This window comes from Lycorma delicatula, chromosome 2 (genome assembly GCF_047948215.1).
Source record: "Lycorma delicatula isolate Av1 chromosome 2, ASM4794821v1, whole genome shotgun sequence".
NCBI lineage: Eukaryota > Metazoa > Arthropoda > Insecta > Hemiptera > Fulgoridae > Lycorma > Lycorma delicatula.
In genome coordinates, this window is record NC_134456.1 from 142,321,413 (window position 1) to 142,346,267 (window position 24,855).

The following is a 24,855-nucleotide window of genomic DNA, read 5'->3' on the forward strand; positions in this document are numbered from 1 at the left end:
TTTCTTCTAATGTTCAGTTTCTGAAGTTTGAACTGACAGTGTTCCGAGTTAAACAAATTGTTAGCTTACGTGTACTATTACTGTTTCTTGAATTAGTTTTCATAATAATAGCTATTTTTCATTAAGTGTCATTTTGAGTGAGTGTAGTTCAGTTTGCTGAACATTATACATTGCCATCTTAGACCAAAACAGAATTATTACATTCAATTGTTTTGTAAGAAGTAGCAGATAGTTTATGTTTATATCAATTTAATCATGTTTGTAGATAAATCTTGAAAAGAATTTTAAAAGATTTTTTCCAAATTTGCCAAATGTGTTGCCTGTTTTGTTAATGTTGACAATGAATAGTAACATATACGTCTTAAGAATATATATTGTGTTTCACATTTTTTTAATGTGTGTTTCTTAGACTAATGTTATTATTATTTTCTATTACTGTATTGAATTTTATAGCATGCATATTGCGTGCATACCTGTTCAAGCACATTCTAGAGTGAATAAAGAAAAGTACTCGAGGACTAGTAAAAATACTATGGTATTTCTATTTGGCTGTGCTTGTTTTTGGTTTGTAATTTATGTGGTTTTATTAATTGATTGATAATATTTTAATTTGCTGTTACATAACTTTAGTTATTTTTGTACATTTTATGTCCTTATATTTTGTAAATTTTCTGTTTTCATAATTATGTTAAAGTTGTTTTTTTAACATTTAGGCTAGATGTGAATTTATTTACTCTGTCGAATGAAAGTGATGATTTGATTTCTAATGTTATTCTTGAACAATATTTAACTTTCATTTTATAATTAATAAAACATTCAAAATGGGTAATCTGTGAAAGGTGTATCTAAAAATGTTTCAGATGTTTGAATTTAAAATAGTTATTTAAATAGTAAGACACATTAACCAAAAATACTCTCCTTCTCTTTGAACATACTTATCCCGTTTTCAATTAGAGGAATAGCCAGAAGTTACACAGTGCCTGTAAATAAGTTGGATGAGTATGCTGTAATGATTTTCATTTGTCAGGAAATGTTGCGCCAAAGATGATATATGGCAGAAAATATTTGCATAATGGTGGGTAGAACTGTTTACCTATTTCTCAGGTTGTTTTTTATATCCATTATTTCTTAAATGATCTAATAATCTCTAATAATATTCAGAGTTACCCTAATACTAAATTGCCTGTTTGATCAAATCATTTTACTTACTCTTTCAATGTTCTTTTGAGTTTTTGATGTTAAAGGATGCCCTGATCTTGTTTCACAATGATTACAGAAATTTGCTAGCATTACAAAATCATTTTTTAAACCATCTTTATGCTAATAAACATTTTAAAATTTCATATGTTTCTCTAGCACCTTTTTGCAGTTTGAAACAAACTTTCATGTTAATGTCATTATTTGCAATCCACAATTTACAACACATTAAAACACGCATTCTCTGAACTATAGCTCACAGCCGACTGATTATACCAAACAAGTTGAAATTTGTAACACATTGTTACTAAGGTGTGATGTATTGCTTCTCATGTTGAAGTTCCCTTTCTTGTTATTGGATTGCGCTTGGTAATGGGTTTTACTGTATATATTTATTTTGAGGAGTAGGAAGATGCTAGGATAATTTTGTTTGTTATAAGTGTAGGAATAATAAAGTTGCTCTAGAATGAAATCAACAGTATTAGATTTTTATAAAAAAATTTATTCCAGCACCTAACAGCAACTATTATTGTAATTTTTTATTAATTATTCTACATCTTTGTTTTCCAGTGCATGTCATACTTGATTTCTAACAGGAAACAGTTTTCTTGATAATTAATTCATCTTATTGTATACATAAATATATGTTTATTATCTATCTGCAAATTAAAATAAAATCTTTACAGATTAGGAACAATGTTATGTATGAAATACATATACATATACATATATACATACATATATACATATATAAATATCGTAGCAAATATTTATATATATTCTTTGCTATGTTTTTCTTTTTTTTCACTTTTTGACTGTTCATGTTAATAGATTTAAAAATATATTTACATTTAATTTACGCCCTTGTTAATAAATTAAAACTAAAAAAAATTAACATCTTTACAATACAGGATGTATTGTTTTTAATATACTTTTTTCAGTATCAAAAGGGCAATGTGCATTCATGTAATGTAAGCATTGTTGATAAGAAATTTTGTTTAATTCATGATTCCACTAGTATTGTTTGATTGTAATTATGTGGATAAATGTTATGTTTTAGAGGTATAAAATAATACTTATTTGAAAGAGGTTTAAAATTTTATTTTTCTCATTTAGAGGAGATTGCCATTATATGAAAAATGTTGAAAAAATAATCATTATGATTGCGTAATGAATGATTTAATTTAAATAATTTTGTGTTGGACAGTGTAGATTGAAGATTGCTATTTGTTGAAAGTTGATTGCTAAAGGTTTTTCTGATCATTTTAGCAAAGTTGCTGTTGAAAACAGTGTTATAATGCTGTGAACATTATAGTTAATGTGGTTTACTGGGTCATCAAGTACTCATTCAGTTATTATATTTATTAGAATCACTGAATTTGTAAGTGGTTATTTTGGGATCACTTAGTAAAGGTATTCAAATGACGATATTAAAATATTTATAATGTTTTAAAACAGTTCAGAAAGTTTTATTTAAAAACAATTAAAAATATTATTAATCTTACCAATATATACGACTATTAATGACGATTGCTTGGCTAGTTAGAAGAACCTTTCTGTGCACAGGTTGTGCCCAAGCAATTATAAATAACATCTGTTTGTGGTTAAATAATAAATATCTGGATAGGGGTTTTTTTTAATTATGTTGTAAATCAAACTCATACATATACATGTGTTATTACACATTTTTTTAAGGTATGTGTCCTTGAAATTTTGCTTTTTTATAGTTTGTAAATTGCGTGGGAAAAAGAATATATGTGTATTTTTTCTCCTTTTTTTTGAATATGCCAGTTTCTCCTTTGTATTTGGAAATTTTTCTGTAATTTTATAATTTATATTATTCTCTAGATATAAATACATTTTTTTTATTTTTCATGAATTTGTGAAGTAATTCTATTTACATAGAAATACATGCACTTGCGCTGATGGATTGATTTGCTTACAGCAAAAATTAATTTTGATGAAATAAACTATCTTTGCATGTATGTAAATACACATTGATGTATGTAGTCTTAACATGAACAGTATGTAGTATTAACATGACTGTATGAACAGTCTTAACATTACAGTAGATGATTTGTTTTTTTTTTATTTGTTTATCAATATTTTAATTTATATCAGTTATTTAATTGAACTTGTTCAGAGATGAAATTTTTAAGCAGATATTGGTACTCGTGTAAAAAAGTAGCTTTTATGATTCAGTTCTGACTGCAGTTTAACAGTCCTGCCATGCGATGCACAATTGGTATGGTCCCATCATTCTCTCCAACAAATTTGATGTATGTTTGTTCTTAAAAAAATAATTAAAATAATTTATCTTCCTAATAAACATTTATATAAAATTTATATTGTCCTCAATAACAATTGATAAAAGGATATATCTTTAAATATTTTACACAATTATTTTTACGTCCCTTGTGTTTTCCAGTGCTGTTTTATTCGTTCACTTCTTTGAAGATATCCATACCAATAAAATACATTAATAACTAAGAAACAAATAGGGAATACTATCCTTGATGCTCTGTCTATCTTTGATACAGAATTAAAACGAGGTGTTCTCTTTTTCCGTTTTCGATGACAGTTGCCTTGAAAGCTTGATCGGTTTGATGATCTGTGAGCTGTTTGAGATGGTGTTGGCAAGGTGTAGACAGGATCAGAAACTGGTGTTTGCACTGTTGGTGAAGTGGGACAACCTGTAAATGAAGAGAAGTAAGTTAACAAATTGTTCAAGCTGATACTATTAACTTGTATAGGTTTTATTATATGATGGTAGTTCTAGGATTATGATTGTACATTTTATTTCTAAAAAGCTCTGTAATCTAGGAAGTAAGGTAAGTGCTTTGTATAAATATGCCTTTAGATAACAGAAATTATATATATCAGTATATGTATATTAGCTAGTTTCATTGTTTATCTTGGTCTTTTATTTATTAAATCTACTGTGAATGTATTGATTCACAGAACTTTCTGTTTATTTTTCATGTAGATAACAGTTAGTACACTTGTGTAATAACAACCTTAAGCTTATGTAACAGGCTGTAAATTACAACCTGTAATAACACCGTCATCTTATGGATTATGTTATACAGTCAACTTCCGATTATCTGCGAGTGGTTTAACCAGGTTGCAGCTTAACCAAGATGCCTGTGGGAAAAAATAAAGTTTTAAAAACTTATAAAGAAGCTAAATATTTACAGCTTTTTCATTGTTTTGTGAAAGGTTTTATTTCTTTATTCCTTTGCTACTTGAATTTTGCTTGTTTTGAATATGATAATGCTGTACTAAGAGAAACAATGTGGACAATGAGAGGAAGATAGTTCATTGTCGATATCTTTATGCTAAGCAAACTATGAAGTTCAATTAAAAGATAGTGATTTTAGTGACTAAAACAATCAATCGTGTATTATGTAAAAAAAATTGTCTGAAAGAGTAAAATGCATCCATCTATTTTTAGTGTCTGTGTATTTCTTTTCTCGTTAGCTACTGTAGTTTTAAAAAGTGTTTGTTATGCATGTATTACTTTCTGTACAGTCTGTTTTTGTACAGTATTAGTGAAAATTTGTTGTATATTAATATGTATTTGAATAAACACGTGGATATTACTTTTACCGTACGTAATAATATAGTATTGGTAGAATTTAGAGCTAGTGTGGACTGTATTTTTGATGAGATGGTAGATGATGAAATGAAGTAATGCTATTTTCTTCTTGAATCGTTGTATTTAATTTCTTGTCATCCTTGACATTTTGATTGAATTACAATAGTTACATTAAACTTAAGAATGTATGACACTTCAGTTATAATTGAACTTGAACATTACCAAGAAACTACGAGTCCCCTTGAACAGAAATGAAAACACGACCGCACTTCGTTGAAATTCTGACAGAATGATCGTACGGCTTAACTCGCCAGTGAGCGCTAGCACCCACTAGATTGCAGCACTGGATGGCTCAACGTGGAATGGAACAACTATACTGTATTTTATTTTATTTTCTGTTATACTTTTATATAATAGTGCATGTAAAAACTGTACTGCAGTACAGAGTGTATTAGGTCATTTTAATACATTTTGCTCTATTAAATATTTTTGGATCAACCACAATTTTGCTATGATTGTGGATTATCTGCGATCATCTTCTTGATTATTGTGGATAATTGGGAGTTGAGTGTAATTAAGTAACACAATGTCTTACCAAGAGATCATTTAAAATTAAGCAGATCATAAAGTCTTATTTAAAAAAATTTAATCAAGTTGAATTAAGAAAAAAAGTGCTTACTTTTATTTTTATTATGACCTTTTTGTGCTGTACATGCTTTGTACCTGTGTAGAAGTAAGGTACAGCAGTGCCAATGATGTAACATTGAACTCCCTTTAGACAATTACTACAGATTGGTTACACTTTGCCTGATTCATTGTTATGTTTATTTTTAACTAAAATGTTTAACAAAAGTCATTCTCTTCCTATTAATTCATTAGTTATAAGAAAGCATATACCAAAGAGTTATATAATTTATTCCTGTTTGTGCCAATTTCAAAGTTACATATTCTTTGGAAACAGTTCTTTCTCTTTGAGGTAACAAAAATAAATAATAATACTTAATTAGAGTAATACTCAAAAAATGACGAATATAAATTATGGATAAAATGCGTGATATAAAACTGTTTGAAACTGTTCTGTGTAATAAGCTTTTGTGGAGAAAACATTATTGTTGTTACACATTATGACATAACTTAATTTAATGTTTTGTCTTCAGAAATCAGAATTATAATAAAAAAAAAGTAACTGCATTGTAGTAAAAAATTTTTTTTTTTAAATGTTTGAACTTGGATCACAAACGGATATTATCCATTAACAATTAAGGTATTTTCTAATTACAATTGCTACTTTTTTGGCAAGTTCATGCTGCAGGGTGAATGACTGTTTATAGCGAGTTTCAAGATGCCCTCTCAAAATATGGTGAACCCATTTGCATGTATTCTCAGTTCCTGTATGGGGTGGACCGTTTATGGGTGGTCCATTTATTCCTAATACTAAGAATAAAGGAGAATTATAGGGAGTAGTATTCAAGCTATTCCAGCAAATTCTATGGTGCTTGGTAGCTCTCTTGGAAAACTATCAGTTAAGGGATTGGAAAGAGGCCTTATTCAGAATTCTAAATAGAGTCCCAAAAGATTAGTACCTTCGTTAGTATGATCATGAGGATTCAGGTAAGAAGTGAGGAGAAGGGTAGATCTTTGGAGAAGACATTGTCTTCCTTGTAAACAATTGTACTTGTTGTGAGGCGTGGAGGACCCAAGACAATAAAAATATTAAGGAGTAATAAAATAATACTGAAATTATTAATCCTCCTGCTTGAGGTTAGTAATGGATATCAGTGTAAAAAGCTACCAACACTCAAGATCATGGGCAATGTTGTCAAAGCCACAAAATACTGAACACCAGCAAAGGTGTGGTCTCTTGTCAAGTACTGCTAGAAATTGACCTCAATTGATTCATGAGGAAATTGTTCCCACGACTGGTGCTGATGTTCCTACTATTTCCATTTTGGTGAAAATGAGTTATTTGCCAACAGTTTCTGAGCTTGAGAAAATCTGCTTTGTCTGCCCTATGTGCTGACTCCAACATGCTGTTTTCATTGTCAGAATTTTGGACCTAGAAAATTATTCTTTGCTGAAAACTAAGCTTATGCTCCTTATAATCAGGATATAACTGTATGTGTCAAAGCTGAAAAGCCACAATCCTGTGACTGCCCCTTTTACAAGAAAGAATAGGCAGCTTTAAAGAGCTTGGTTGAGCAGAAACTGTGGTTTTATCTGGCGCATTGGGATTACAGGAAATTGCCTTGCATGAGAAATAAATATTTAATGGCTGCTAGCCAGCCATTAAATTTCTTTTAAAATGAACTAAAATTAAGTCTCATAGGATATAATTTCTAGCTTCATTTCTAGCATCTTAGGGCTATCCATGTTTTAACAAATAATTAATACTAAAGAAGAAAAATCATTTCATCTACAACAATTAAAGCGAATATGTTTTAATTTATTATTTTTTTTATTAAAGTTAAAAATAATTCTATGGAACATTCTTCATGGCTTTTAATGTAGTCTTGAAGGTAAAATATTAGATTTTATTAAGGCAACATGATCCTGTAATTATGTATCCTTAGGAAATGCACCTTCAGTGACAGGATAATGGCAGTCTGTAGTTACCACTGCGATCGTTTTATCTGTTCTTTCAGAGGCAGAGGACAAGTGGTATGATTGATAATCCTGAAGGACACAGTGATTGCTATAAGATTCCAATAGGCTATTTATATTAATTCTGTTGAAGTAAAAATTATAACCCTATTCAAAGTGAACATTTGCATTGTATAGCTACAGCTTTCACCCAACTCCCAACTTTTCCAGCTCAGATGTGAATCTTTTCCCTAAATTTCAGTGCTTTTGACGATTTCATTGCCCACCATTAACTCTGGGGGTCAGATTTCTGTTTTTGTTCTCAACCTGTCATTCTGCTTACCTTGTCTGCTTCCCTGCCTCGAGGATATTTTACAATGATCTTTACAAGTGATCATTAGCCAATAGTGATCCCTGTGAACAATAACTATGTCACTTTCAAAAGACCGTAAAAATGGGTTAAGATATACAATGAAATACTCACAAGACACATGTTCTCTATACTATAGCGAATATATCTCGTAAACTTCTGGGAAACCTAAGTGGCCACTTCTCTTGTGGTGGAAAGAGAAATGCCAGAGAATTTAGATAGAGAAATGCTGTGATGGAAAGAGAAATGCCAAAAATACCTCTGATATTGTAACTACTGGCCGATAATTGAACACCTAATCAAGTATCACAGGGTGCGAGCTGCATGACGAGTTTTCATGAACGCCAAGGAGACATAGTAAAGTAAATATGCCATATGATGCTCAGTTCTATGTAAAAGAAACTTTGAGCGGTATATGGTTCCAAGCTAAATCAGTCAGCCCTTGGATTAAATAACATGGTGCTAATAACACCCTTGGTGTGCTAATAACATTACCCTCTCGGGTTGCGACTAATTGTATCTTTCTACGTAGCCCATATCAGGTCCCAACCAGATCAACCTGTTATCTATATTCTGTTTAGTAATCCATACTTTAATCTGTATGAAAAATATCTTTGGTCATCTCTCCAATGGGTATCAAAACGGGGCACCTTTTTAATTCTCTGAACCTCGCCCTACCTTTGTTATTCTCTGTTAATCACTGTCCTTATCTGTCTTGGCAATTTTGTCAAATGCATGTTGGTTTTATATTAAATAAATATAACAAGTTGAGTACTAGTCCCATCATCCTTTAACAAGAATCTTCTAAAATTTTCTCCAATATGAGATCAGATGCAGTTGTGAATACCGATGGTTCTGAGTGTAATAATTCCGTCGGCTCTGCTTTTGTTGTGAACAAGTTTTTTTTCACTTCCATATATATTACCACTGTTTTTTGTTGCCAAACTGTATGTAAATTAACAAGGCTTTAAACATCAGCCTCAAATATTACCATGCCTTTGTTTGCAGTGATTCAATGAGTGCTTTGGAGGAGGTAGAGGATTTGTATTCTAGACAGCCTCTATTCAGAAGTTCACACAGCTATTTCTGTTTTAACTCATTACAGTGAATTTGATAGCTTCTGCTTTGTTCCAAGTCATACTGAAATTTTTGGCAATGAGCGAGGTTATAATGCTGATAAGGAAGCTGGCCTCCGTTAGACATTTGTTTTTCAACTTTTCCAATTTAATGAAATGAATAATTTGTATGGAGTGGAAGAGCAAATGGAATGCTGCAGTCGATAATAAGTTTGACGTATCAAGAACACTGTGTTGCTGAGGTGCTGTACTAGTAGAAAGAGTCAGAAGGGATGCGGCTATAATATGTTGTCTCCATCTAGGACACATCAGGTTAACTTGTGGATATCTTTTAATATCGATCTGTATCCCTACTTGTCTCCAATATAATTACTGCTTAACTCTGAACTACATCTGTTGCAGGGTTTATGTCTGTGGTTTAGAATGGAAAATAATAGTAGAGGCATTTTGTGTGTATATATATAAACCTATAATGATTTAGTACCATTTTTACTCTGTTTGATTTTTCATTAAAGATTCTGTGTGTTTAATTGTAAGGCTATTATTTTTATTTGTTTTAGTTTATTTGTTTCTGTAAAATATTTATCATCATAGGTAATAATGACAATCTTGCTTTTGTCTTTCCAAGTAATTGCCCATTTTAGATTAGTATCAGTTTAAAGTTGTTCAGTAATAACCTACTGAACAAGAAAGAAAAAGCTGTGTTAATGAGGGAATAATATGTTTATTTGCTGCTAGGTGTGATTTGTTTGTACTGAGAGGTTATCCTTGTAGGACTATGAATTTGAAGAATTTTTTTATATTAACTTACCAAGGCAAGAAGGTAAGCTGCTTGTCCATGAATCACGATGATGTTTTGGTCCAAATGCTACAGAGTAAGCAGATAGTGGAATTACCTGAATAAAAATAATAAATTGTGTTTAGATTAATACATAAAAACTTCATTAATGACATAATGAATTGTAATAAGTGTGGAAGATTATTTACCTTACCCGTTATGATGAACTTCAGCTGATAGCCAAATTTAAGTATACTTAGTAGTTTAATAATTTGTTGCTTTACTAAGAAAGGAAATAGATCACTCAATGGCCAGCTTGTACAAGCCATCCTATCATCAATTAATTAATAAATCACTGATTTAAAGGAACCTGTCAAGTACAGTATTGTTAATGTAACTAACACTAAAATAATGTTGTTTATCAATTGAGAAAAAATATTTTCTTGACTAGTTTTGCTTAACTTTTTAAAAAATTTAAAAAATGAATTTCTCAAACATGGTACTGCTGATGTGTTAAACGAATAAATTAACAATTACTATAATCCACCTTACCAGCAAGTTTAATTTTTTTTAATAATTGATAATTCATTTTTTGTTTATTAATATATCAATTTTTTATTTCGTTATTAATCCATATTATTTTTAGTTATAATGGCTGATTTACTATTATTTTTAATATAAATATTAATATAGTTCGGTTGGGTTTAATATTATTTTTAATGCATATTTTATTGAATTTAATATTAGCTATGATTTTGTTCATCTGTAACATTTATAACATTTATATACCAATTTTACATACCTATGTGCAAGAATTAATTTCTCAAACATGGTACTGCTGATATGTTAAATGAATAAATTAACAATATGAATAAATTAAACAATGGAAAATGGAAAAGAAGGGGAGAATGGCCAAAAGGCAAATCTAGAGTTTAACTAATTTAAAAATCAGCAAGTCAATTCTTCAATGGAACGTCAGTCAATGTTTGTCAAACATTCATGAGCTCCATGCTTGGTACATGATATAGACCAAATTTGTATATGTCTGCAAGAAATACATTTCTACTGAAATGATACCAACTAAGAAGATACAATACATTTCGGTGAGATCAACCACCAAATATAAGAGTTAAAGGTAGAGTAGTTATATTAACGACTAGAGCTACCACCAAAGTGGTTGAAATAAACACAAATCTGCAACTAGTCGCAATCAGAATGAAGCATTTGATGCAGACTACTATCTGTGGCATGTACTGGCCGAATTTTGATTGGACGGAAGATGATATAGGACTCCACCTCTAATACTGGTGGGTGACTTTAATGCATTTAATTTTCTATGGGAGTCGGATTGAGTAGATCCCTGTGGAAGAGAATTGGAAAATTTCCTACTGAATTCTGATTTCATTATCTTAAATGATGGTTCAGGAACTTTTTTCAATGCCAGAGATGGATTGATGTCTTGTATAGATCTAGTACTTATAACTACATTGGTAGCACTGAAGTACTCTTTTCATGTTTTAGAGGATTTACATGGAAGCGATCATTTTTCAGTACAAATTGTAACTGACATTACAAGGAAAATGTATCCCATTTCCAAAAGATGGCTGTTTGATAAGGCAGATTGGACAAGCTTCACAGCTAGGATGATACTCCCTGAAACAACTGGATTTATTGAAGCTGATGTCGACGCTATAACTAATGTCATACTTGACTCAGCATCAAGATATGATTAGAAAAAGGGTGAGAAGGGAAAGTTGTAAATAAATAAATGAAAGAGGAACTAGGGTTTTGGAATTTTACATGAATGTGAACTAGTGATTGTAACTACTCTATTTCAAAATCATAGAAGAGTAAGAAGGTACATGTAGGTGAGACTAGGAGGTCAGATAAATATAAAAGTTAAGTAGAAATTTCAGAATCATATTATGGAATTATGGGCTCTGCATAGAGGAATCATTTAAAAAAAGCATAAAGGAGTATGTAGAAGATAAATAAGTGTAGTGGAGGATAAAGACTTAAATAAATAAGTGATTGAAGGTATTGGTTGTAGCAAATATGTTGAGATAAAAATTTAGTACAGAACAAAAGGAATGAAAAATAGAATGTAACTAGATAACTGACTGACTCAAGAATTAAATAATAAGAAAAGCTATTAATTAGCAACCAAAGCTAATGTTGATCTCCATTGCAGAGTGGTAGTGTCTCAGCTTTTCATCCAGAGTTCCTGGGTTTGAATCTTGGTCAGACTTGGCATTTTTCATACATTTACAAAATTTATATTTATATATTCCAATACACAAGAATGTGGTGAATTAATTCATCAAGCAAAAAGAAAATGTGTTACATTTTATAAGCAGTACTCCCTTGCCAACAAAAACATTTTGTTTATTCTATAGTATGTAAATTATTTACAGTATAAGTGACCAACTTATAACTTTCAATGCCACTACAAATTTGTGTAAAGTATGCATGTAATTAAAGTTGCTTTGCAATTCATAACTATTTTTTGTAGTTTTTTCATACTGTTGGTAATGCATTTGTGTTTTTTGAAGTTCGGTATAAATGCTAATTCGGTAAAATGGAAATGGTAATTCGGTATGCTAATTTCGGTAAAAAACAACATGCTAATTTAAAGACTATCATGCCAATTTTAAATAATTTATAAAAACAGAAATATTGGTCTGAGATTTTACATTTTTAAAAAATTACTTAAAAACAGAAAAATAAACTGTACGATATAAGAAATTCAGAAATAAAATCAGTTATACCATCTGTAAAAGCTTGTTAGTCAGTTCTTAAAAGTAGATCGCTAGAATAAAATACCCCTTATAGTGGGAGAGTCAGATACTAAAAGAGTAATTTTTGGAAATTTTATAAAGAAATAATGAGATAGTCTGTAAGTGTAAGATTTTGTTACTTCAGTTGTAGCAGATGAGTTAACCTGAGTTATGAAGTCTTTTCTTGGTAAAGGTTATACTTGCCTGCTGCGTTTTATTTTATCCTATTTTGTGGTGTATGACCGTTACAAGGTTTCAAGCTATCTTAAATTAAAGATTAATATGGTAGCAGCAATTTTTTTTAATAGTAACTAATTGTTAAATTTTCAGTAATTTTTTATTAATAACCTCTACCGTCCTAACTGAAAAATTACAAAGTTTTTAATCCATCTGAAATTATCAACATGGTTGAAAGTAGCATTTTTGCTTTTTTGTAAACTTCAGGTGAATTTTATCCTAACAGAGTCAAATCTTGTTCGTTGATTAATAAAGCATAACTCATGATTGCAAATATTAAATACTACAAGCTATTAATTTTGCACTTCATATTTGAATGTTTCCTTAAATGTTATTGTATCTTTTCAGTCCTTCCAGCATGTCCTTGGAGCAGTATTAGTAAACAGTCAAATTTTATGACTTTTATGAAGTCACCATTTAATACAAAATCTAATTTTATTTTAAAGTACAAAAGTGGTGTTTCTTACCTCAAGGATTCTAGTATCCCCATTTGCTGAATAGTTACCTCTTCTTGAAAATGAGCTTTCATTTCTTCTTGGTCCGTGATCCTAAATTAAACATTATTGTAGCTGTAAATGTTATTGTAGTATTGTGGATGTTGCTGTGCATACAGCAAACATTTGTTTAAATATATGTTTATTATTATTATTATTATTACTTAAGTAGTGAATTTGCAACTGATGAATGTATTTTAGGGTGTAAATTGAAATCGTACTGTAATATATGGAGTAAACTGACAAGATTTTGGAACTTTGGTAAAATAATTTTAGTAGCTGCATGTCATTTAGATTTCTGGCTATTCAGTTTATGAGATCTAAACTTCTAGCATTTTAAAATATGAAACCTGAATAAAGTCTTGAACTTGGGAATGAAATACGTGAAATGTAGAGCATGAGAAAAGTGTAAAACCTCACTGGAGTGTTGAACATTCCAGAATAGAATCAATACAACACTGTCACTCTGATGCATCCTGATCCCAAAGGGGAAGACACCCACCATGTGACATTTCTGGTTGCCTTACCACCTCTACCGTACCTAGCCCTGGTGGGCTTTACTGGAGGTCATCTTCAAAAACCTTGGTGGTAAACATATTGTAGTCTCGCCTCAGCCAGGCTGCCACTGATGCGAATGCTGCAAGCGACATTTCCATTGATGTACTTCTTACAAAATAAAACACATCTCAGTTACTCTTAAAGAAGACTGAATCCGCAATGATTGAGTGAAGGAACTGAAATCACTTACACCTACCCGAGGAGATAAAAGTGAGTCTGACATACGACTTGAACTAAAACACACAAAACTTAAAACTAAAACATAAACCAAACATAATTAGTAAAGATATTGATAAAAACAAAGAACAAGAACAATAAAAACAAAAGAGACAAAGGAAGTCCAGCTGAGACTAAACCTCTTCTGCTAACCTTTCTTTTGCTAGATAAACCATGAATTTCTCAACTATAGACCATTCGGCCTGGTTACCCCAGTTGTGATGCAAATTTAGCACTGATCCAAGAATGTCCAGTCAAGAAATGATCTCGTTATGCTTCTCATCATATTTCATACGCTCATACAGCACATGAAAAGTCAACTAACATCTCGCACTGCGGGCATAAACTCGTATCACCCAAACCGCATCTCGCCAGCTTGCCCCGAAAAGCACCGTGTCCCGAACGAAACTTTGTGACATACTTAATTGAGGAAATCCAGTTGGCGTGTTTCAAGCTGCTAATATGTGGGAAGAGATAGTTCGTTATAAGCTCGTCTTCTGCCTCATTACATCTAGCTTGCTATAACTCAAAACCATGCTGCTCGATTTCCCGGAACTTTTCGGAAGTCAACTCGACCAGCTTCCTAGCAGCATAACGTTCTTGCCTTTCTACCGAAAGAATATCGATTGGTTTCACTCCCGCAATTACCAAGATAGCCTCTCGTGAATTAGTTCAGTAAACACCCGTTACCGTCAGCAGCATAAATCGGGCTCTCAGCAAGATATTCCAGTAACTTTGACATTTTAGCCTGCCCGCCCAAACAGGCTGTGCATATAGCATAATAGCCTCGCACACGCCTTTGTACAAGATGCTCATGGTCTTAAAATTAAGACCCCAATCAGGATTGACCACACGTCGGAATTCCGAAGAAGGCACTACAGGTCTTCTCCACGACGTATTGAAGGTGCTTCTTGAATTGCAACTTCTCGTCTAGAAACACCCCGAGGTACTTCTAAGGTTTAAAATATTTAATACCTTGGCCTGCGCCATCGAAACGCAGGCTTGCCGACTCAGCCAAATGGCCCTTGAGGAGCATCATAGTGGTCTTATACAGGCTGAACGTCATTTTGTGTTGATGAGCCCACAGCTGCAATATCCTGTACGTACGAGTGATCCTGAGCTCAACCTCCCTCCGTGAGCATCCTTCGACAGCAGGAGCCCGTCGTTGATATAAGCCATTGCGTGACACCCACTGGGCAATCTCAGCCGCGGAAGAGAATCAAACTCAACCACCCACGACAGAGAACTACCTTGGGGATAACCCTTAGACAATGTCTAATCTCATGGTTACTCTTGCGAAGCAACACATCGCGGTGACTGATATAGCTTTGCAGTACCTGCAATTCGCTATCTTCTTTGTAATTGGTAAATAGCTGAAGGCCACCACAGGTTATTAAAAGCACCGGAAATATCCAAGAAAATTCCGAAGACATATTCCGCCACGATCGTCGATACCACACTCATCACACGGAGTATGGGGTCCTCTGTACCTTTTCTGGGACGAAACCCGTACTGGTTCTCCACGTGCTGTCAGTCCCTCATTTATACGAAGATACAAGACCTTCTCAGACTACCAATAACCGGCAGCAGCGTCAGGAGCCTGCGAGACGAACTAACAGTGGGATTCTTGTTTCCTTCTTTAAACGATTTAACAATCCCTTTCTTCCAACATACAGTGTGATAGTTGTCACACTTACTCTTACCAATCGAACAAGGAGCTTCGCCATTATCCCGTCAAAGCCTGGGACCTTACCTCTGCCTAAACTACAAATAGCCCGACGAACTTCGGCCTCAGCAATCTCCAAAGAAAATATTCTTAAAAACTAGGAGTGCATAGTTTTTTAAATATTTCAAAAGTGTAGATATTTCTCTCATCAGGATGTGTTTCACAAAGGAAAATATTACTTTTCCTACAGAAACAGTATGAAACTTTCTATAGAAGATGTCGAATTTTTTAATTGGTAAATCAAATTTTTTTTTGTGTTAACCTTGAAATAAGGTCAAGGTCAAATACAAGGTTACCATAAGGTGTCGCTCTCCAATCTGAGAAATTTTTACTTAGGTCATTTTTTGTATTGTGCGTAGTTTATGTGAAAATCGCCTGGAGCGATGGCTGGGATAAGAAAGATCCCAGCCATGATGGAAAATTATGACTGTTTGTAGGCGTGCAAAAATATTAAAATGTACACTTGAAATTGTAATAATGTTATAATTATCAATTGAACCTGAATTTAACAAGTAGTTTGCTGGATACAAAGCATATATTATCGAAGGATGTTGTCATGCTGACAGTAAACACCTTGTTTGTGTAATATTATATTCTAAATTTTATTGTATGAAGTGTGTGGAGTGATTAGTAGGAGGAAATTAGACAAATGAGAAAGAGTGGGCACGTAACACTAACACAAATAAAGCAAACGAGCCTTACATTCTAATAACATGCATAAGTTGCTTACCTGCAGTAAAAAGAGAATGACATTCTTTTATTAGTAAACGAGAAAAGTTAATAAACTTGTGTAGATTTAAGCAAATCATTTTAATTAGGTTAAAAAATTTGCTTAAATCTGAAAATCCATTAATACTAATGTCATTTCACAACCTTTTTCCTCAATTTCGCATTCCAATGAGGTCTTCAATTACTAGTCTCATTGAATATTCTTTGGCTACTATGAATTAGATGTTTTGAGTTTATTTATAAAATAATATAAAAATAACTTTAATGAGTAAATAATATAACTTTGTTTAAAAATAAACAGTGAAATAAAGCTGAAAGTTTTATCATTAATAAAGGCTAATTTAATTTTTCAAGTATGGCACCGTTAGTATATAAGATTATTTGTATTTAAATAAAATAAATAAATTCAACCTTATCAACAATTCGTCTGCATTTCGAGTACTTTTGCTCATTCGACCATCATCAGGAAAAGTTTTCTTTCAATATAAAAGCATTAAAGTTAAAACTTAAGTAGATTGAAAAGTTATAAAATATTAAAATTACAACAAACCTAACAACTGCGTCTTTCCTACGTAACGGACGTAATTATTTTTACACTATGACGACCGGTTGTTATGACTTTAATATTTTTTAACTTTTCAATCTACTTATGTTAGTTTTAACTTTAATACTTCTAAATTGAAAGAAAACTTTTCTTGATGATGGTCGAATGATCGAAAGTACTCGAAAAGCAGACGAATTGTTGATAAGGTTGAATTTTAATTTATTTATTTATAAATAAAGGTTAATTTATCTATTGGTTATTTATTTTCATGATGCACTAAGTTATGTTGTATACTCTTTTGGGACAAAAAGAGTATTTGGTTCAAATACCAGTTATTTGCAACATTTTTTATACACCAAAAAGTTTAATTTCTTATATATGTGTATCAAAGACGAAAGTATAACACAGTTTTGTACCAACAGTACCGAATTCAATAATGCCTCTTTCCTTATACGTATTATTTTTCCATCTTAAGAGCTCTTTCGTGGGTTTTCCTCATCGTCAGTTAATAAAAAAATGTTAAAATCAAACTTCAAAATAAGTGACAATGAGGAAACCCTCGAAAGCGCTCTTAAAATGGAAAAACAATAAGCGTAAGGTAAGAGGCATTATTGAATTCTGTACTGCTGGTGGAAAACTGTGTTATACTTTTGTCTTTGATATATGAGTACAGAGGAAAATATGAACAAATACAATAACAAAAAATAATTGATATTATTAAGTTAAATATACATAAATGGATATATGTGTGATGTGTGTATGTTCCAGTATAACAATGAAACACCTAAATAATTTCCTAAAATAATTTACAATAACCTAAAAAAATGTAATAGGTGGTGCTACATTTTCTAGTGTACGTTTTCTTAACGTGAAATATAGAGTGGAAGGTAAGTCATTCTCTAACGTTTCTCCGTTATACCAACAAGTGCGTGATCTTTTGCCGTGACTTGGCCGATATTGAATTAGCAGAAATATCAAAAGAACTATTCCCGGAGTCAGTCACTTCTGTGCATAGGATAATGAGGAAGGAGAATGGTGTTGATGTACCAAACATCACTTATTCTAAGCTTTATCACTCCCACTGTCCTTGAGCGAATAAAAATTGGCTAGAGCCACATGGATCATGATGATAGCTCATACGCTGAGGTTGAAAAATGTATTAATTGTAAAGGTCCACACTTGGCAAGGTCTTGGGAATGTCCCCTTTATGAGGAAGAAAAGGTTATATTGAAGATATGTACTGAGCAGAAAGTATCCTTTTCTGTGGCACGTCGGGAGTATAGAAAATCCTCAACATGAGGAATCCTGTACAACCTGGCGTTAGTTATGTCCAGGCTCTTTCTAACAATGTACAAAAACAGAATGAATGCGCATCGTGCAAATAACTGCCAAATTGGTGCAGGCTTTGTCATACTAGGTAAAATTTCTTTTGAGTTCTGACAAGAACAAAGATAGTTTTGTTGAAAGGTCCGACAATGATGTATTGAAAGCCACTTCAATTGGTACACCACCAAATAAAACTCCCGCTGCACCAACAACGCAGCAAATAACTAAGATCCCGCTGAAGGGTTCGACAAAAAAGCCATCGCCTGGTACGGTATCTTTGGCCTCACAGGCTTCCAAATCTCCACTGCCGTCTCGAGATCTCTTCGAGGACATGGAGGTGGATGAAGTACTAGAAGAAAACTTCCTTAAAGTTATAAAGACCAAAATGAATAACCGGATAAAATTCTATATGCAATTTTCACGCAGTAATTTAATACACAACAAAAAAAAAATATTTCCAATGGCTAGAAATATTATTCAGTGGAATTTTAGCGGTTTCCGTTCTCGCGATGAGGATATTGAAATCCTTCTAAAGGAAGAAAACCCTTTAATACTGTGCAGGAGACTCACTTTCGTCCACAGGATGGTGTGTCCTTTCGCGGATAGCTTGCGAAATATGTGACTATCAAACTGAGGGCAGAGAACGAGAAGGTATGGTTGATTTCATAAAGGGAATGGTATTGGCCACGCGGATACCACTGAATACAAATATTCCTGCAGTTTCAGTGAAGATATTACCACTTTTTAACATATCATATTGGTTACCATTCACCAAATTCCGATATCAGTAAGGATGATCTGTCCAGTCTGTTATCCCAGATTCCTTTAACCTGCATAACAATTAGCGATTTCAACGCCCACCACTATTCATGGGGTTCACCATCATGTTCTTCCTGAGGAAATATAGTTGATCGACAGGCAGAACTTAGATCTTTTCTTATTGAACGATGGATCGTACACGTTTTATCATAGTCATCAGGTACATCTTCCTGCATCGAGATGTCGTCGTGTTCAGCATCGCTGCTTCCACGCCTTAACTGGCGCGTTTCCAAAACATTTTTTGGAAATGATCACAGACCGGTTATCTCGGTCAGTAGTAGTGATTTGCCTCAGAGTCAGCCACGCAGATGGTGGTTCAGAAAGCCGACTGGATTGGGTTGAAGGATTTCTTTGGCTAGTATGATAAGAGCTGTTGCGGTATTTTATTATATACAAAAGTTGTACAACACGGCTTGGAGGAGAAAAATTCTAAATAAACTGCGTGAATGGTGTGTACAAGGAAATCTTGCATTTATCAGGGGTTTCCTTAGCAGTCGGTCCTTTCGAGTTTGAGTGGGACGACGATATCCGAAAGTTTCACTCTAGAAAACGGAATAGCACAGGGAAGTGTCCAAGTGTTACCTTATTTGCCGTAGCCATAAATAGTATAACAAACTACGTGCAAAACCCCGTTTTGTGTTTATTTGTTGATGATTTTTCAACTTAAGTAACATCTAGAACTTTAGCTACTAGCGAGAGTCTGCTCCAAAATACAATAATCCGTTTATTATTGTGTTGTAAAATGACTGGATTCATGTATTCTCCGGAGAAAATAAATGCACCTGCTTTTCATTCTTGAGGGAAGATACTGACCCTAAAGTGCTTTCACGTGGTGAACAAGTTGAAGCATGTACTCGGATAGATTTTTAGGAATATGGTTTGACCAACGACTAATGTGGGTAACACATATAAAGGATACTGTATAAAGGAGTATTGTATAATATTCATTGGGTGGCTGATCGAGTATGCATGTTGCGCTTCTACCGAGCTCTTGTCCGTTTCCGCTCGGCTGCTCGGTTTACCTCTCTTAGAATGCTAGATGTAGTCAATCATTCATTCATCCACCTTGCTACAGGTGCATTTCGTTCAAGCCCTGAAAGTCTACTGATGGAAAGTGATGAGCCATCCCTTTCGAATAGACCTGCACTTTTTCGTCAGTACATATACTAAAATTGGAACGATACAGAGAAGATTGGCATGGCCCCTGCGTAAGGATGACACGCAAAATCGTGTTCCACATTTTTTATACATTTTCCTGCAATTATGTATTTATAACTTTACTTACTTTTATTACACCAATATATAATACGAAAGGTAAAGTCGATAGATGGGTGGAATATATTGAAGAGTTATACGGAGGAAATGAATTAGAAAATGGTGTTATAGAGGAAGAAGAGGAAGTTGAGGAGGATGAAATGGGAGAAACAATACTGAGATCTGAATTTAAGAGAGCATTAAAAGATTTAAATGGCAGAAAGGCTCCTGGAATAGACGGAATACCTGTAGAATTACTGCGCAGTGCAGGTGAGGAAGCGATTGATAGATTATACAAACTGGTGTGTAATATTTATGAAAATGGGGAATTCCCATCAGACTTCAAAAAAAGTGTTATAGTTATGATACCAAAGAAAGCAGGGGCAGATAAATGTGAAGAATACAGAACAATTAGTTTAACTAGTCATGCATCAAAAATCTTAACTAGAATTTTATACAGAAGAATTGAGAGGAGAGTGGAAGAAGTGTTAGGAGAAGACCAATTTGGTTTCAGGAAAAGTATAGGGACAAGGGAAGCAATTTTAGGCCTCAGATTAATAGTAGAAGGAAGATTAAAGAAAAACAAACCAACATACTTGGCGTTTATAGACCTAGAAAAGGCTTTCGATAACGTAGACTGGAATAAAATGTTCAGCATTTTAAAAAAATTAGGGTTCAAATACAGAGATAGAAGAACAATTGCTAACATGTACAGGAACCAAACAGCAACAATAACAATTGAAGAACATAAGAAAGAAGCCCTAATAAGAAAGGGAGTCCGACAAGGATGTTCCCTATCTCCGTTACTTTTTAATCTTTACATGGAACTAGCAGTTAATGATGTTAAAGAACAATTTAGATTCGGAGTAACTGTACAAGGTGAAAAGATAAAGATGCTACGATTTGCTGATGATATAGTAATTCTAGCCGAGAGTAAAAAGGATTTAGAAGAAACAATGAACGGCATAGATGAAGTCCTACGCAAGAACTATCGCATGAAAATAAACAAGAACAAAACAAAAGTAATGAAATGTAGTAGAAATAACAAAGATGGACCGCTGAATGTGAAAATAGGAGGAGAAAAGATTATGGAGGTAGAAGAATTTTGTTATTTGGGAAGTAAAATTACTAAAGATGGACGAAGCAGGAGCGATATAAAATGCCGAATAGCACAAGCTAAACGAGCCTTCAGTAAGAAATATAATTTGTTTACATCAAAAATTAATTTAAATGTCAGGAAAAGATTTTTGAAAGTGTATGTTTGGAGTGTCGCTTTATATGGAAGTGAAACTTGGACAATCGGAGTATCTGAGAAGAAAAGATTAGACGCTTTTGAAATGTGGTGCTATAGGAGAATGTTAAAAATCAGATGGGTGGATAAAGTGACAAATGAAGAGGTATTGCGGCAAATAGATGAAGAAAGAAGCATTTGGAAAAATAGTTAAAAGAAGAGACAGACTTATAGGCCACATATTAAGGCATCCTGGAATAGTCGCTTTAATATTGGAAGGACAGGTAGAAGGGAAAAATTGTGTAGGCAGGCCACGTTTGGAGTATGTAAAACAAATTGTTGGGGATGTAGGATGTAGAGGGTATACTGAAATGAAACGACTAGCACTAGATAGGGAATCTTGGAGAGCTGCATCAAACCAGTCAAATGACTGAAGACAAAAAAAAAACAAAAAAAAACTTACTTTTATAAGGTTATAATTAAATTAATAATTATAAATGTCTTGGTTCAATTAATTATGAAGCTTTTACAATATTTTGCGACGACCTGTGAAGAGGTCGCGGCGCAAAGTTTGGGAATCACTGTCTTAGACAGTGAAAGAGTAGTGGAGTTGCTATTTTCATGCGGAATGAGGTGTCGGCTACAAGGATACTACTAGCTACCCTCATTCCTGCTGTTGCTGTGAAGGTCTCCTCTATTCTCTTCAAATGACATATCTGCAATTTGTATTTCTCAGCGAACTCTGAGTTCAATGCTCTAGAAGTGTCGAATCTCCTCACGCGAATCCTATCGCTTTCGTTAACAGTAGGAATGCCCACCAAATTTCCTGGTGCTCATCTTTCTTCTCCTCTCGAGAAAATATGATAAACAGAGTGAGACAAAACTTGGACCTTTATCTACTGAATGATGGGTTATACATATTCATGTCCTTACAACCTGGTATATTGTCCAACAACAACCTCTCCTTATGCTCTCCGAGTTTACTCCCTCGTCTTAATAGGTCTGTTTGTGACTACTTTCACGGCAGTGACCACAGGCCAATTATATTATTGCTTTTGGTGTCGACCGCGAGGTGAACAAAAGGCTACGGAGATGGATTGTTGAAAAGGCGGTTTGGAACGGGTACCATAAAGCTTTCCCATCACAGTATGGCGATGGTGCGATAAGGACGGTCTTCCATTGACCATTTAGTGTCATTGGAAACAGCTATTGAAAACGTTTTCCTATTTCGCCAGCATCTCGCCGCTATCTTCTTTGGTATCGGAAAAGCGGCCTGTCAACGTGGAATTCTAAACACCCTCAAAGAATGGGGAATCAAGGGCAATATGCTAGCTTTTATTAGGGATTTCTTAAGTGACCGAACTTTCGTGTTGGAGATTCTCTATCGAGTATTGTCATCTTGGAGAATGAAGTATCTCAAGGAAGTGTAAAGTGTATTAAGTTCCACCTTATTTTCTATAGTCATCAACAGTATTACCAAATGTGTGCAGCCAACTTTTTCATGTTCTTTATTTGTTGATGATTTTGCTACATATATTACGTTCCGTTTAACAGCCACAGCAGAGAGACTACTACAGAACACTATATCTTGCCCTGAAGATTGGTTCAAGGTTATCGGCTTTGCCTTTTCATTTGAGATAACGAAAATTATAGTCTTTTCTACAAAAAAAAGCGGAACAAAAGGGCCTACGGGACCCTTTTTTTCCGCAAGTCTTTTTCAACGGAGAGCTAATTGCTATCTCTCCTGATGTCAGGTTTTTAGGTTTATTTTTTCATAGCCGATGTACGTGTAAGAATTATACACACATCAAAGAATTAAAAACAAAATGTTCCAAACTTTTAGATATGCTGCGAGTCCTTCAGCAACACCAACTGGGGAGCCGATCGGTCATTATGATACGTTTTTATTATTCCTTAGTTCGTTCCTGTTTTGGTTATGGTTGTGCCGCCTACTCTTCAGCGCGTCATACCGTGCTTAAAAAGCTAGATGCTGTACATCATGCTTTCCTTCGGCTTGCTACAAGCGTCTTTACATCAAGCCCTGTCGTAAGCTTGCTTGTTGACTGTGGTGAGCCATCATTATGGGATAGAAGGGACCAGCTTTTAGCATCTTATTTTGCCCGTCTTAAAGGACAGCCAAATCACCCGGTTTTTGACTCAGTCCTTGAGAATCCTAACTTAGGAAGGTACGAGGACCATCCACGTTATGCTGCACCTGCAGGTGTTTGTACCCGACGTTTACTGCACCTTATAAATGTTGACACACCTTCTATTTTTCCAACGGTGGCGTGTTCATATCCTCCGTCGGGAATCAAACTTATAAATTTTGTGTTTGATCTTATGATATTCAATAAAGAATCAACGCCACCTATACTATCTTTCAGAAAATGTTTCACTATATTCTGTCCATGATAAACCCAGATGCAGTAGTATAGAGAAATAGATCGATACAGATACAGATGAAAACGATACAGTTGGATGCGCATTTTTTGTTAATGACAGAACTTATATGTTTGGTCTACCTGGTATTATGAGTGTGTATTGCTGAACTATAAGCTATAAATAAGGCTCTGAATATCATTAACCCTAAATACCATCATATCCTTATCTGAAGCGACCTCGTGTCTCCAAGCCTTAGAAAATTTTTATTCCAGACATCCTATCGTTACTAAAATCTACAATGCAATCGCTGAGTTGAACAATCGCCACACACAAATGAGTTTCTGCTGGGGCCCTAGGCACGTGGGGAGGATACCAGGTAATGAACGTGCAGATTCCGCTGCTAAAGACGCATGTAAGCCTGAGCCTCTTTTACTACTCGTGTTACTGCATCCGACTTTATTAACTGTGAAAACTAATATTTCGCGCAAAGTGACAAGATCGGCTGGATTGCTACAGTAGATAACAAGCTCTGATATATCAAAGATACTGTGTTGCCATGGGATTTCTTCCACAGGAAAATTCGCTGAGAGGAAGTGGTCCTGAGCTGATTGTGAATAGGATATACGAGAGCTACTCTCGGGTACCTGATTTCAGCAGAAAATGCACCATTATGCGTAATATGCGACTTCTGATTAACTGTGCGCCACTTCCTTGTGAATTGTATATGTTATACGGCCTTTCATCACAAATTTAATCTATCCAGTAACATTCGTCATATCCTAGGCAATGACAAGAGTGTTAGATTAGATACTTTTATTCCTGAGAATAAACATATTTCACAAAATCTAATATTTACCTAGTTCTAGTATTCTTGAGTGAAATATTTTAAAAAAAATTATTATTTAATTTTAATGAACATAGTTTTAAACTTAGAACTTTAATCTTTGTTATCCGTGAAGGAGC

General features: G+C 33.7%; 1 protein-coding gene and 1 pseudogene across 1 annotated transcript in view; one reads left to right on the plus strand and one right to left on the minus strand.

Moving 5' to 3' along the window:
• Positions 1–3,207: 3,207 nt before the first annotated feature.
• LOC142319967 (gamma-aminobutyric acid receptor alpha-like) overlaps positions 3,208–24,855 on the minus strand; it is a 79,211-nt gene continuing 57,563 nt past the window's right edge. Inside the window, exons 7-9 of the mRNA XM_075357646.1 lie at positions 13,081–13,161; positions 9,633–9,717; positions 3,208–3,890 (exon numbers count right to left, since the gene is read on the minus strand). Of these exons, the coding sequence (XP_075213761.1) occupies positions 3,604–3,890; positions 9,633–9,717; positions 13,081–13,161 (453 nt within the window). The 3' untranslated portion in view covers positions 3,208–3,603. The remainder of the gene's footprint in view (positions 3,891–9,632; positions 9,718–13,080; positions 13,162–24,855) is intronic.
• Positions 20,169–20,269, plus strand: LOC142320687 (U6 spliceosomal RNA; annotated as a pseudogene).